This window comes from Lepus europaeus, chromosome 13 (assembly GCF_033115175.1).
Source record: "Lepus europaeus isolate LE1 chromosome 13, mLepTim1.pri, whole genome shotgun sequence".
Classification (NCBI taxonomy): Eukaryota; Metazoa; Chordata; class Mammalia; order Lagomorpha; family Leporidae; genus Lepus; species Lepus europaeus.
The window spans coordinates 84,064,787-84,078,668 of NC_084839.1; the positions used below are offsets into that span (position 1 = coordinate 84,064,787).

At 40.3% G+C, this 13,882-nt stretch overlaps 1 protein-coding gene and 1 non-coding gene across 2 annotated transcripts in view; both read right to left on the reverse strand.

Annotated features, from left to right (window-relative positions):
• The window catches only part of ZC3H6 (zinc finger CCCH-type containing 6), a 73,665-nt gene that overhangs the window by 43,295 nt on the left and 16,488 nt on the right, over positions 1–13,882 (reverse strand). Inside the window, exon 2 of the mRNA XM_062209842.1 lies at positions 7,838–8,036. Within this exon, the coding sequence (XP_062065826.1) occupies positions 7,838–8,036 (199 nt within the window). The remainder of the gene's footprint in view (positions 1–7,837; positions 8,037–13,882) is intronic.
• Positions 10,507–10,670, reverse strand: LOC133773103 (U1 spliceosomal RNA). The gene has a single exon (XR_009867887.1). It is a non-coding gene; the product is annotated as a U1 spliceosomal RNA (small nuclear RNA).

Consider the following 13,882-nt stretch of genomic DNA (forward strand, 5'->3'; position numbering starts at 1 on the left):
AAAAGTGACAGAAAGAATTTAAGGACTTAGAGGACTTTATATATGCTATAATTGTCACATTTCTCTGCTTTAGTAGTCTCTGTCTTCTTGGATAGCTCACTAATATCTACCTATCCCTCAAGATTTACTACAAACAACTTGCTGCCCAACAATAAGAGAATGGTTTATTAAAATGCAGTACCTAACAGTCTATTAAACTGATATTTTGAAAGATTTTTATAGTAACACAAAAGTTATCTTTTATATTAAATATTAAGTGAAAATTTAAGTATAAAAAAGTATTATTTCCAATATTAAGAACAAAAACAGAAATAAAGATACAAAAAAAAAAATACACCAAAATGTTAACAATGATTATTCTTAGTAAGTTTAATTATAGAGGTTGTTCCCTTTTCATTTTATATTTCATAACTGTCTAATTTTCTTGGAGTACATATCCCTTACAAGAAAATAATTATTTTTAAGAGCATATTCAGGGCCGGTGCCATGGCTCAACACGCTAATCCTCTGCCTTGCAGCGCCAGCACACCGGGTTCTAGTCCCGGTCGGGGCGCCGGATTCTGTCCCGGTTGCCCCTCTTCCAGGCCAGCTCTCTGCTGTGGCCAGGGAGTGCAGTGGAGGATGGCCCAAGTGCTTGGGCCCTGCACCCCATGGGAGACCAGGAGAAGCACCTGGCTCCTGCCTTCGGATCAGCACAGTGCACCGGCCGCAGAGCGCTGGCCGCGGCGGCCATTGGAGGGTGAACCAACAGCAAAGGAAGATCTTTCTCTCTGTCTCTCTCTCTCACTGTCCAATCTGCCTGTCAAAAAAAAAAAAAATCATATTCAAAGACTCTTGAAATATTTTTCTGACTTCTTGGTGAGATCAAATATTTCTCAGAGGCATACAGAAGCTATTTGGCATGTTTACAAAAGAAAAAGCTTTTCACACTTCTGAAGCCTTTCCTGTTTCACTTTGTACTGCTTTCCTCCCAATATCCAATGGTTCTGTTCTCTTCCACCTCTTCTTGGAGAAAGCAGTCTCTTAAGAGTTCAGCTCTCCTGGACCTTTCAAAATTACTGCAAAGACTACACTCCCAATGGGAACTCTCCTCTTATTTCCAATCCATAATGTACTCCTTCTGTGCATTTCATATTTGCTCTAAACTAATCATATCTAAATTAAATTCCATTGTTTTTTTTCCCTAAACTAGGATTATCCATTTTCTGTTTCTGACATTTATCTATTAATAATAATCCCCTCTTGGCTAAAAATGTAGGAGTCTTCTTTGTTTAATTCTTTTTATTTTTCTGCAAGTTTCATGAACCCCTTCTGCAACTTCTTAGATTTATCTATTCTTCACCATTCTTTTTTTTTTTTTTTTGACAGGCAGAGTTAGACAAAAAGAGAGACAGAGAGAAAAGTCTTCCTTCCATTGGTTCACTCCCCAAATGGCCGCTACAGCTGGCGCGTTGAGCCGATCCAAAGCCAGGAGCCAGGTGCTTCCTCCCAGTCTCCCATGCGGGTGCAGGGCCCAAGCTCTTGGGCCACCCTCCACTGCCTTCCGGGGCCACAGCAAAGAGCTGGACTGGAAGAGGAGCAGCCAGGACAGAATCTGGCGCCCTGACCAAGACTAGAACCTGGGGTGCCGGCGCCCGTGGCGCCAGCCCTATTCTTCACCATTGTGCCAGCCCTATTCTTTACCATTCTTACCACCACAAACTTGGATCAACCTCTCATTCTACAAACTATCAAACAAATTCAATATAGTCTAAAACAAAAGCTTGTATAGGACAAATAATTAACAAAAGTAAACAAATGAATAATAAATCTTGTAGGGAGAAAGTTTAATAGTTACTAGAGGTGTAGCATTACTTGTTTGCACATACCTAAGAATATCTTCTCTTTTTATGTATTTTTGTCATGACTGAATTAAAAATAAGTTAACTTCATGTTTCTTTGGTAAACATGTACAAACAGTAATACAAATGTACTCCTATGGCTAATTAAAATAAAGCCATTTCCTGTATTATCTGCTTCACATTTCTCAAACATCCAGTCCACCCTGCACCCTGGTTAAATTTCCTAAAATGCCACTTTCCATGCAAACAAGACTTACTAAGACATTTTCTTTATATTAGTACATCAGTATTAACCAGCTTTGTTATTTTCCAAACCTTCCCAAGACTGGCTTGTCTCACCTTTGTCCTGCCTCCTGTACAATGAGAACAAGCAGTTTAGTTACTTCCATAGGTCTCTTTCACATATGAGATGCTCCTGAAGCTTCTAGTCTTGATATTCCTCATCACTGGAAATATTTTATCTTCTTTCCAAATATCTTTTTTCCACATCAACTCAGATACTAACTGCTCTCCCCCTTTTTTCTTTTTTTCCCCAAGATTTACTTATTTGAATAGGAAAGTGACAAACAGAGGTGAAGGGAGAGAGAGAGATTTTTTTCATTCTTTGGTTCACTTACAATGCACGATGGGCCAGGCTGACCAGACCAAAGAGGAGCCCAGAACTCCATCCTGGTCTCCTGCTTGGGTGGTAGGGGCCCAAGTACTTGGGCCATCTTCCACTGCCTTCCCAGGCACATTAGCAAGGAGCTGGAGAAGTGGAGCAGCTGGGACTCAGACTGGATTATATGTAACAAAGTTTCTTCACTCCCAGATAATAGAGTACATTCACTTATTCTATCACTTATATAGTTTCATTTTTAACATTTAAATCTTTGATCTATCTGAAATTTATCCTGACTAAAAAAGTGGTTCCACTTTTGTGTTTATGTCACTATCAAACTCTCAGCACTCCTTATTTTAAAATTCATGTTGTTGATCTTCCTAAAAATTACTGGTTTTTTATTCTAACTCATTAAGTTCTAACTGTAATTTTCTTACATACTTAATTTTCCTTTGTTTTTGGTTTTTTTTTTTTTTTTTTTTTTTTTGCTTTGTTCTTCTAGCTTTTCAAGCTGGGTATTAAGTTTACCTTTTCCCCCATTTTCATCACTATGGACACTTGATACTAGAATACTGCTATGGTTTAGATGCAATGCCCCCAAGGCTCAGGTGCTAGAGGCTTGGTCTTCAGTGAAGTGGTAGCTTTAAGAGGTGAGACCTAGTGTAAGGTAATGAGGTCTCTGGGGGCCACTGTACTTGGAAGAGATTAATGCTCGTCTCCCAAAATGAGTTAAATCTCTTGAGAATGGGTTGCTATAAAGTGAGGACACTTCACCCACTTGGTCCCTTCTACATACAGCCCGTTCCCTTTCCATTTTGTGATGCAGCCCAGAGAGCCCCTGCCAAAGGCTGAATGGATGTGGCCATCCAATCTTGGATTTTCAGTCTCCAAAACTGTAAATCAAACAAATTTATTTTCTTTGTAAGTATCCAGCTTCAGGTCTTTTGTTATAGCAACAGAAAACAGATTAATAGAAACATAATTTTTTTTCAGACAACTGCTTTAGCTATATTCCCAGGATACTGATATATTAAGATTTTATCATTATTTTCATAGATTTCTGCAATTTTCATCTGTGTGTCCCTATGTTTCACAGGCTACTTACAGCAAGTATTAAATTACCAAACAGAAAGACATTTTTGTTTCTTATTTTATTATCATTAGTTTCGTTGTACTGTGGTTTGAGACGGCTCTTTGTACTATTTCTGTTCCACTGAATGATCTGTAGTTTTCTTTGTAATCCATGATATGGTCAGTTTTTATGATTATTCCAAGTGTAGTTCAAAGTAAGATACATTCTCAGGATTCCAAGCTGTATTAATACGAGGGTATTAATACAATGCTCACAGAAGATAGAATTAAAAGATAAGTTTATTTTGGTACAAAAATTTTAAAGCTGTGCACATGAGTATTTATAAAATATATTCCACATCCTAACCATCTGATTGATCTCTTAGATTAAGAGGTATATGGGGTGCCGGCGTCGCGGCTCACTAGGCTAATCCTCCGCCTTGCGGCGCCGGCACACCGGGTTCTAGTACCAGTTGGGGCACTGATCCTGTCCCGGTTGCCCCTCTTCCAGGCCAGCTCTCTGCTGTGGCCAGGGTGTGCAGTGGAGGATGGCCCAAGTGCTTGGGCCCTGCACCCGCATGGGAGACCAGGAGAAGCACCTGGCTCCTGCCATCGGATCAGCGCAGTGCACCGGCCGCAGCGCGCCTACCGCAGCGGCCACTGGAGGGTGAACCAACGGCAAAAGGAAGACCTTTCTCTCTGTCTCTCTCTCACTGTCCACTCTGCCTATCAAAAATTAAAAAAAAAAAAAAAGAGGTATATGGGGGGGTCGGCACTGCGGCGCAGTGGGTTAACGCCCTGGCCTGAAGCACTGGCATCCCATATGGGCACCAGTTCGAGACCTGGCTGCTCCACTTCTGATCCAGCTCTCTACTATGGCTTGGGAAAGCAGTGAAAGATGGTCCAAGTCCTTGGGCCCCTGCACCCATCGTGAGAGACTCGGAAGAAGCTCCTGGCTTCTGGCTTCAGATTGGCGCAGCTCTGGTCGTTGCGGCCAATTGGGGAGTGAACCAGTGGATGGAAGACTTCTCTCTCTCTCTGTCTCTCCTCTCTCTGTGTAACTCTTTCAAATAAATAAATAAATCTTAAAAAAAAAAAAAGAGGTAAATAGGTATGTTGGATATGCTAGGTATTATGTTCTGTCTACTTCTGCTGTATTAATAACATATCTTTATCATAAATTGTAACCTTTAACATTATAAAAATGCTCTTCTTTGTTTCTTTCAAGGGGTTTTTGACCTAAATTTGACTTTCTCAGTTGTTAGCAGTGTGACTTCTGCCTTCTCTTTCTTTGCATTTTCCTGGTAGAGTTTTCCCATTATCTGTATATATTTGAAAGGCAGAATTACACAGAGAGAAGGAAAGAAAGGGAGATCTTCCACTGGTTCACTCCCCAAATGGCTGCAATGGCCAGGGCTGGGCCAGGAGAAGCCTAGATGCCATAACTTCATCTGGGTCTCCCACAAGGGTAGCAGAGTCCCATGTACCTGTGCCATCCTCTGCTGATTTCTCAGGAGCATTAGCAGGGAGCTGGATGACTTGTGGAGCAGCTGGGACCTGAACCAGTGCCCATATGGAATGACATTATCACAGCTGGAAGTTTAATACACTAAGCCACAACACAGGCTCCATATTTCTCTCTTATACATAGCAGAGTTGGATTTTGCATTGGTACTTAGAAAGGTTTTTATTTGAATGATTTTTCCATGCTACCTTTATCGAATAACTTTAGTCTATTTTTCCATCCAATTTATTTGCAAATAGGAACAAATGAAATTAGGCAATAACCTCATTTCCTCTCTCCCTTTCATTCCCAGGATAATAGCCTGATTATCTTTTTATTCTCAGTTAATAACTTGGTCTTTTTAAAAAAAATATTATTTGTTTGAGAGGCAGAGAAACAGATAGAAAAAAATGCCAATCAGCTGGCTATCTCCTCAAATGCCCTAATAGCTGGGGCTGGGCTGAGCTCAATCCAGGAGCTGGGAACTCAACCCAGGTCTCCCATGTGGGTGGTAGGAACCTAATTACTTGAGCCACCACCACTGCCTCCCAGTGTCTATATTATCAGCAAGCTGGACACAGGACCTGAAGCCAAAAATCAAACTCAGGTACTCTGATATACAATGAGGATGTCTAACTGCAAAGCCAACATCCAACACAGAGATTTGTTTGTTTGTTTTTTTAATTTTTTTTTTTTTTTGACAGGCAGAGTGGACAGTGAGAGAGAGAGACAGAGAGAAAGGTCTTCCTTTGCTGTTGGTTCACCCTCCAATGGCGGCCGTGGCCGGCGTACCGCGCTGATCCGAAGGTAGGAGCCAGGTGCTTCTCCTGGTCTCCCATGCGGGTGCAGGGCCCAAGCACTTGGGCCATCCTCCACTGCCCTCCAGGGCCACAGCAGAGAGCTGGCCTGGAAGAGGGGCAACCGGGACAGAATCCGGCGCCCCGACCGGGACTAGAACCCGATGTGCCGGCGCCACAAGGCAGAGGATTAGCCTGTTGAGCCACGGCGCCGGCCCAGATATTTGATCTTTTTACCTAGATGGCGAAAGAACTTTGTTTTCCAAATTCTATTTGTGTTATCTGATCATGGCTTGTATTGTTTCCTTAACTTTTTATTATTTTGAAATTAAGATTTTTCATATGTTTTGTGAGCATTCTTTCTTTTCTAGAAAACAGTAGTACCTCCTTATTCTCTTTGTTCTTATAACTTCCACGGAATAAGATAACAGTCTTCTCTCACTATTTGTGGGAAAGGGGGATGGAGCAGGCTGGGAAGCTTCCCTAGCACCAAGGCTCTGGAGCTCTCTCCTGCTGTTGGCAGGGCTGCGCATTTTCTGGCTGTGCCTTTCCTGCTCCCTCCATTTGTTAACTGAACATTTCTTCCTTGGACTCAGTATGCCTAGGTCTCAATTTGGATTCTATTCCTAGAAGTTATCTTTTTTTTAAAGATTTATTTTATTTATTTGAAAGAGAGTTACAGAGAGAGGCAGAGACAGAGAGAGGTTTTCCATCCACTGGTTCACTCCCCAGATGGCCGCAACGGCCAGAGCTGCACTGATCCGAAGCCAGGAGCCAGCAGCTTCCTCCGGGTCTCCCACTTCAGTGCATGGGCCCAAGGACTTGGGCCATCTTTTACTGCTTTCCCAGTCCATAGCAGAGAGCTGGAACGGAAGAAGAGCAGCCAGAACTAGAACTGGCGCCCACATGGGATGCCAGCACTTCAAGCCAGGGCTTTAACCCGCTGTACCACAGCGCCAGCCCCAGAGGTTACTTCTTAAGTGAGTGATTCTGTCTTAGAAAAGTACTTGGTTGATTAGTACTAAGAGTTCATCAAGCCCAGAGCATTCCAGCATCATCCAGTTTTCTGTAGCCACCTGACACTCATGTGTAAACTGGAGCTATTAAAGTCTCTCCTGGCTTTTGTTGCTGTTCCCAGACTGACCCAATAGCTTTCCATGCTGAGTGGGAATCTACCACTTGAGATAAAGGACTGTTGGCAATTTGTTTTCTAAAAGTCCTATCCCTCTCCCCCTGCTTTGTTCTGCACAGTTGCTGATACTACACTGGTCTTGTTACTGTATATGGTTTAACTCAACCCATTTGTAATTTTGAGGTTTCTGGGGATAAGTTGTTACTTCATTTTTCTGTAGATGTTGTCCATGAATTTTTGGTTTTACTATTCTAGTTATTCTGTTTTAATGAGGGAAATAAAGAGAATTTCAAAAACTGCCCCATCACTGCTGCCAACTTTTTCCTGATCTCTCTGTCAACATAGGTTCCCCGTCTTTCCCACCCCAAACCCACATTATTTTCCATCCAGCACCCTATTGCTTTCTTGATAACATCTATTTTTTTCCTTTGATTACTGCTTCTGTCCTTCCTGCTTCAATATAATCTCTGTAAGATGTAACTGCTTCACACACCACTACAACGCTCATCATGTAGCACAGTGACTTCCAGAGTAGGCACTGAATGCATATGAGTGAATACATACATGAACGGACAAACAAAATGCTGCCGAACTATATCTGCAGAGAATGAAACCTTCTTCCTTTAACCTCCCAATATCCTTGCATGCAATCTCCCTTCTAGTAAAAGACTATTTATTTTAATCTGCAGTACAATTTATCTTGATTTTTAAAAATCTTAAGATAATTCATATAATCTCTGCATTTACAAACTTTGTTAAACATATAAATAAAATATCTAACCCATACACATCATAAGAAAGCAGCCACTGACTTACAGGTTCTAATTTTCAGTATTTTATATTTCATGGAAATTTACCAAAAGAATTTTTTAAAAGTAGATTTTAACTAACCTTATGTTTCTCACGTTTTCTCCTTTTGGATTTTTTCTTCTCTCTTTCTTTCTTGTGTTTTTTCCTTGATTTTCTGTAGGATTTCTCATTTTTCTCATTTTTCTCATTTCTCTGCTTTTTATCCTCTTTCGCTTCCTGTTGTTGTGTTTCTTCAAATCCTGCATCATCTATTTCACCATCTTCTAATTCACCATCTTCTCTGTAGAAGACAGTGAACATTTTAATTTTCAAATGTCAACTATAAAAAGATCTTACAGAAACTTTTCAAAAGGAAAAAAAGTATGTGCCAAGAACTTAAATTATATTCATTTAGACATTTTTTCTATAAAGGCATGAACAAATATTTTACATTTTTAGGCCATGTGAATATTTTTGCTGAAAATTCTTTTTTTAACAATCATTAAAAATTTAAGAGCCATTCTCAGCAGCTGAAGTTTTCAAACCTCTGTTTTAGATTGACCCTTTCACAAAATGAATGAATAAATGCAGTGCCACTTCAAATTATTATACTAGTTACCATCTACTAAACTACCTTTAAAAAATTAAATTACTTTAGGAAACACTAATTCCAGAAAGAAAATTTTAACGTAACTGTTCATAGAAAGCTTTAAAATAAAAGCCATCTAGACTTCTTATCAACAAAATAAACTTTAATAAGTAAATAAATTTTAATATGTAAATATATGGTAAAACCTGACACACAAAATAACTGTAAATTCCTCAATTTGAAAAAACTGAAAGGCAAAATTATAAACCTAATCCCACTTTCCAAATTCTAGTATATTTGGAAGCTCAATTAGAGGATAAAGATGACTTTTAGCCGGCGCCGTGGCTCAACAGGCTAATCCTCCGCCTTGCGGCGCCGGCACACCGGGTTCTAGTCCCGGTCGGGGCACCGATCCTGTCCCGGTTGCCCCTCTTCCAGGCCAGCTCTCTGCTGTGGCCAGGGAGTGCAGTGGAGGATGGCCCAAGTGTTTGGGCTCTGCACCCCATGGGAGACCAGGATAAGCACCTGGCTCCTGCCATCGGAGCAGCGCGGTGCGCCGGCCGCAGCGCGCTACCGCGGCGGCCATTGGAGGGTGAATCAACGGCAAAAAGGAAGACCTTTCTCTCTGTCTCTCTCTCACTGTCCACTCTGCCTGTCAAAAAAAAAAAAAAAAAAAGATGACTTTTACATTTTGATTTTTTTTGTAGTTATAGAAGCCAAATGTTCAACTGTAGCACTTTGGAGCCACTTGTGGCACAGTGGGTTGAGCTGTTGCTTAGGACACTCACATCTCATTATCAAAGTGCTGAGATAGAGTCCCCACTCCTCTGCTTCCAATCCAGTTTCCTGCTAAGGCACCTGGCTGCACCTGGGAGGCCGTAGTACAATACCTGTATTCCTATCAACAATATGTGAGACCTTGACAGAGTTCCTGCCACCCGGCTTCAGCCTAGCCTAGCCCTGGATATTTCAGGCATCTGGGGAGTGAACCAGCAGATGGAAGATCTCTTTCTCTCCTCCAACCCCCTCCTCCTCCCCCCTTTTCTCTCTCCATCACTGCCTTTCAAACAAAAATTTTTTTAAAAATTTATTTGAAAGTAGAGGTAGAGAGAGATCAATCTTCCATCTGCTGGTTCACTTCCCAGATGGCCAAGATGGCTAGCACTGGGCCAGGTCAAAGCCAGAGCCAAGAGCAATCTCCCATATGGGTGGCAGGGACCTAGGTACTCGAGCCATCTTCCACTGCTTTCCCCAGGCAATTAGCAGGGAGCTAGACTGGAAGTGGAGCAGTTTGGAAGTACTCAGCTAGTAACTCTTACTCTCTTATTACTGCACTCAGCATATTATGATCAAATAGCTTCTTTTTTATTTGTTGGTGAAAGCAGAGTACAATTGTCTTTCATAAACTATTTCTAGCTTCTTACTAAATGCCTGAATATATAATACCCATGACCCCTGCATTATAGAACAGGCATATGATACCACCTTAGACTGGTTGTAAAGTAACTGTTATTTTCCCCTGCATGAAATAAAAGAGGTAACCACTTTACAAAGACTTCAAAATTTCTTGTGAGGCATTTCTTGTATTGATTTCAATAGAAATGTTTTGAGCTCTTACAAAATTATATGATGTTATTTCCCAAGAAAATCAGCATACATATTCACCAGAAACAAATATAAGAATGCTTTTAGTAGACTTTTTCATAATAGTAAAGAAAACAACCAGTAAGTCCCCAAATATCCATCAAAAGGTTAATAGACATAAATTGCACTTTATTTATATAATAGAGTGCTACAAAGAAACTACCGTTACATAAAACTACATTGATGAAATTTATAAACAATGAGCAAAAGAAGCCAGACAGGATACTGCTCCATGATTTCATTATATGTACTTCAAAAGCAGATAAAACTAATCTATAGTGACAGAAGTCAAAATAGTGATGGCTCCTTGAACAAAAAAAAAAAAAAGGGAGGGAGGCCACTAAAAGACTCTTACTGGGGCTTTGAAATATTCTGTACATTGACCTGTATATATAATTTGTAAAAAGTCGTCAAGCTATACATTTAAGAACTGTGTATTTTACCACTACACACACACACAAATTTAAAAACAAATGACAAAACAAAATCTATGACTGTTTATTCTTTCTTTTTTTAAATTTTTTATTATTTTTTTAAACAGGAGAGAGCACGAACGCAGTCCCCCACTACTACAAATTATGCAGTCCAGTTTCCCACATTTGGGGAAATCGCAGGGGTCAGCACATCCGGAGTGCAATGGATAAGCCTCGCCCTGGGAAAACCACCTTCGTGATCATGGTATCTTCCCTGCCAGGTAAGTATTGCTTATCCTTTCTTACACAACCCTTCTTCCCTGACTTGAGTTCCTTAAAGTAAAAAAATTTATAGCTGGGGGCAGGTATTTGGCCTAGCAGTTAAGAAACCCCATATTAGATAACTGGATTTGAGTCTCAGTTCTGAGCTTGATTACAGTTTCCCAGACTCTGGGAGGCATCATATGATTGCTCAAGTAGTTGGGGTCTTGCCACCCACATAGGAGACTGGAATTGAGTTCCTGGCTCCTGGATTCAGCCTGACCCAGCCATGGCTGATTTGGACATTTTTGAGGTGAATTAGCATATGGAGACTCCCTGTCTCTGGGTATCCCTCTGCCTCTTAAATAATTTAAATAAATAAATGATGGGTTTAAAATTGTATAATTGGAAATCACTAATTCATATTTAGCATTTGACTATAGTTGTTTAAAAATATAAGGTATCCAAACTAAAAATGCTACACGGGAATTTATTTGCAACTTCATATAATTTTTTTTAAGTGTGAAATATGGACTGTTTATCTTATATTAGACATAAAACACTACAAGTTTTTAAAAAACTTATTCTTCTCTCTTAGCATATTTATGATTTCAGCATTCACACAACCGATTTAAACTTCTGAATTTTCATTTGGTTATCCAAAAAAAAAAAAAAAAAAGCAAATAAAAGAACAAATAAAATGTCAGTTTTGGACATGTGGTTAGCCTAGCATTTAAGATGCCACATCCTTTATCACTGTGTGGGTTTGACATCCAGTTCTGGCTCTAGCTTCTAGTTTCCTGTTGCTAATGCCAATCCTGGGAGCCAGCAGTGATGACTCAAGTGATTGGGTTCTAACCACTAGCCCGGTCTAGCCCTGCCACTGTGAGCATCTGGGGATAGCAACTCTCTCTCCCTCTTTGGCTCTCTAATAAAAAATTGTAAAATAAATAAATAACACCTCAACTTTGAGTACATACATAAAACGTATGGTATAACAGAAAGAAGGAGATTTAACAGGAGGAAAGCGGGGCTCTAATTCCAGCTCTGACGCCAAAATAAAATAATCTTTCTTGAATGAGCATCTAGTAATGTGTGAGACACTAACCTAGTTCCGTGGTCTTGAGAAAAATCAACAGAAGAGATAACAGAATTAAGAAGGCAGGTATTTTGTGCAGCAGTTAAGCCTATGCTTGGGACACCAACATCCCATATCAACATTCCTGGTTTCCAGTCCCAGTTCAGCTTTCAATTCCAGCCTCCTGCTAATGTGCACCCTGGTAAGCAGCAGGTCAAGTACTTGGCTTCCCTGCCATCCCCATTGGAGACTCAGACTGAATTCCAGATTCCTGGCTTCAGCCTGGCCCAGACTTGACTACTGTAGGTATTTTGGGAGTGAACCACTGGATGGAAGATCTCTATTTGTCTCACTCTTTCTGCCTCTCAAATAAATTTTTTAAAAGTTTTCAAAAAGAATGCTTAGATTTGAATGAATGACACCATTACAAGAACTGTTTCTTTTACTAACCTCAAGACATTTTTAAGAACTTTATAAATCAAAAAGAGAAGGGAGTGGCTATTTGGTGCAGTGGTTAAGATGCTATTTTGTGGGGTCAGTGCTGTGGTGTAGTAAGTTAAGCCTCCGCTTGCATCCCATATAGGTGCTGGTTCAAGTTCTGGCTGCTCCACTTCCAAGCCAGCTCCCTGCTAATGGCCTGGGAAAGCAATAGAAGATGGCCCAAGTGCTTGGGTCCCTGTACCCATGTGGGAGTCCTGGAAGAAGCTCCTGGATCCTGGCTTTGGATTGGCCCCGCTCTATCCATTGTAGCCATTTGTGTAGTTTAACCAGTGGATGGAAGACCTCTCTCTCTGCCTCTCAAATAAATAAATCTTTAAAAAAAAAAAATGCCATTTGTGATGGCTGCAACCCATATTAGGTTTAAGTATCAACTCCACTACTGATTCCAGGTTCCTGCTAATGCACACCATGGGAGGCAGCAGGTGATGGCTCAAGCAATTGGCCCCCTGCTACCTACTGCATTGAGACCTGCATTTAGTTCCAGGATTCTTGGCTTTGTCCTGGCTCAGCCCCAACTATTGTGGGCATTTGGGAAGTAAACCAATGGGAGAGGAATCTCTATCTACCCTTCAAATAATTTTTAAAAAGTAATTCAATTATACATGTGAATTTTTACTAATATAAAATAATCATTTCTTTTTTAGGAAAGCTGCATATTCATGTTTATATACCAAATATTGAATATAACTGTTCATTTAATAAAAATATTTTTTAAATAGTTTATCTTTTTTTTTTTTTTTGACAGGCACAGTTAGTGAGAGAGAGAGAAACAAAGAGAAAGGTCTTCCTTTTCTGTTGGTTCACTCCCCAAATGGCCGCTACGGCCGGCGCGCTACGCCAATCTGAAGCCAGGATCCAGGTGCTTCTCCTGGTCTCCCATGTGGGTGCAGGGCCCAAGTACTTGGGCCATCCTCCACTGCCTTCCCGTGCCACAGCAGAGAGCTGGACTGGAAGAGGGGCAACCGGGACAGAATCTGGCGCTCCAACCGGGACTAGAACCTGGGGTGCTGGTGCTGCAGGCGGAGGATTAGCCTAGTGAGCCGTGGTGCCAGCCTAAATATTTTATCTCTTGAACAAATTGAAAGAGACAGAAAACAGATTAGGTGCTGCCAGGTTGATAGAGGGAAGAATGAGTCACTGCCAATGGGCATTGGGTTTTTGTTTTTGTTTTTTTTTTTTTGGAGTGATAAAAATGTTCTAAAATGAGATAGTGGTGATGACTACATAACTCTGAAGTAAAATCTAGTTATATTAAAACTTTAAAAGGGTTAACTGTATCTTAATGAAGCTATTACTTAAGTAAAAAATAAAGCTAAAAATGAATTTTTTTCTCCAGAGTTACATCTGGATTGGAGACAACTGGAGAAAATCATAGTATACAATAAACTCTATGGAATGTATTTAGTTTATGGAAACTAGCTTGAATCAAGTAAAAATTGATTTTGTCTTTGATCCAATCTTAGAATCTGAATCTGTCAAAGCCTTAATCCAAATACAGATTCTTTCAGGAATGAGACTTAGCAAAAATACATGAACAATATAGTACTATTTAATCAGCCTAACATGCTCCATAGTCCTATGACAACCTTTCTAAATTTTGTTTAATCCTATTTAAGATAGCTCTACTTCAGAGATAATTGAGAATTCCTTTCTTACTTTTT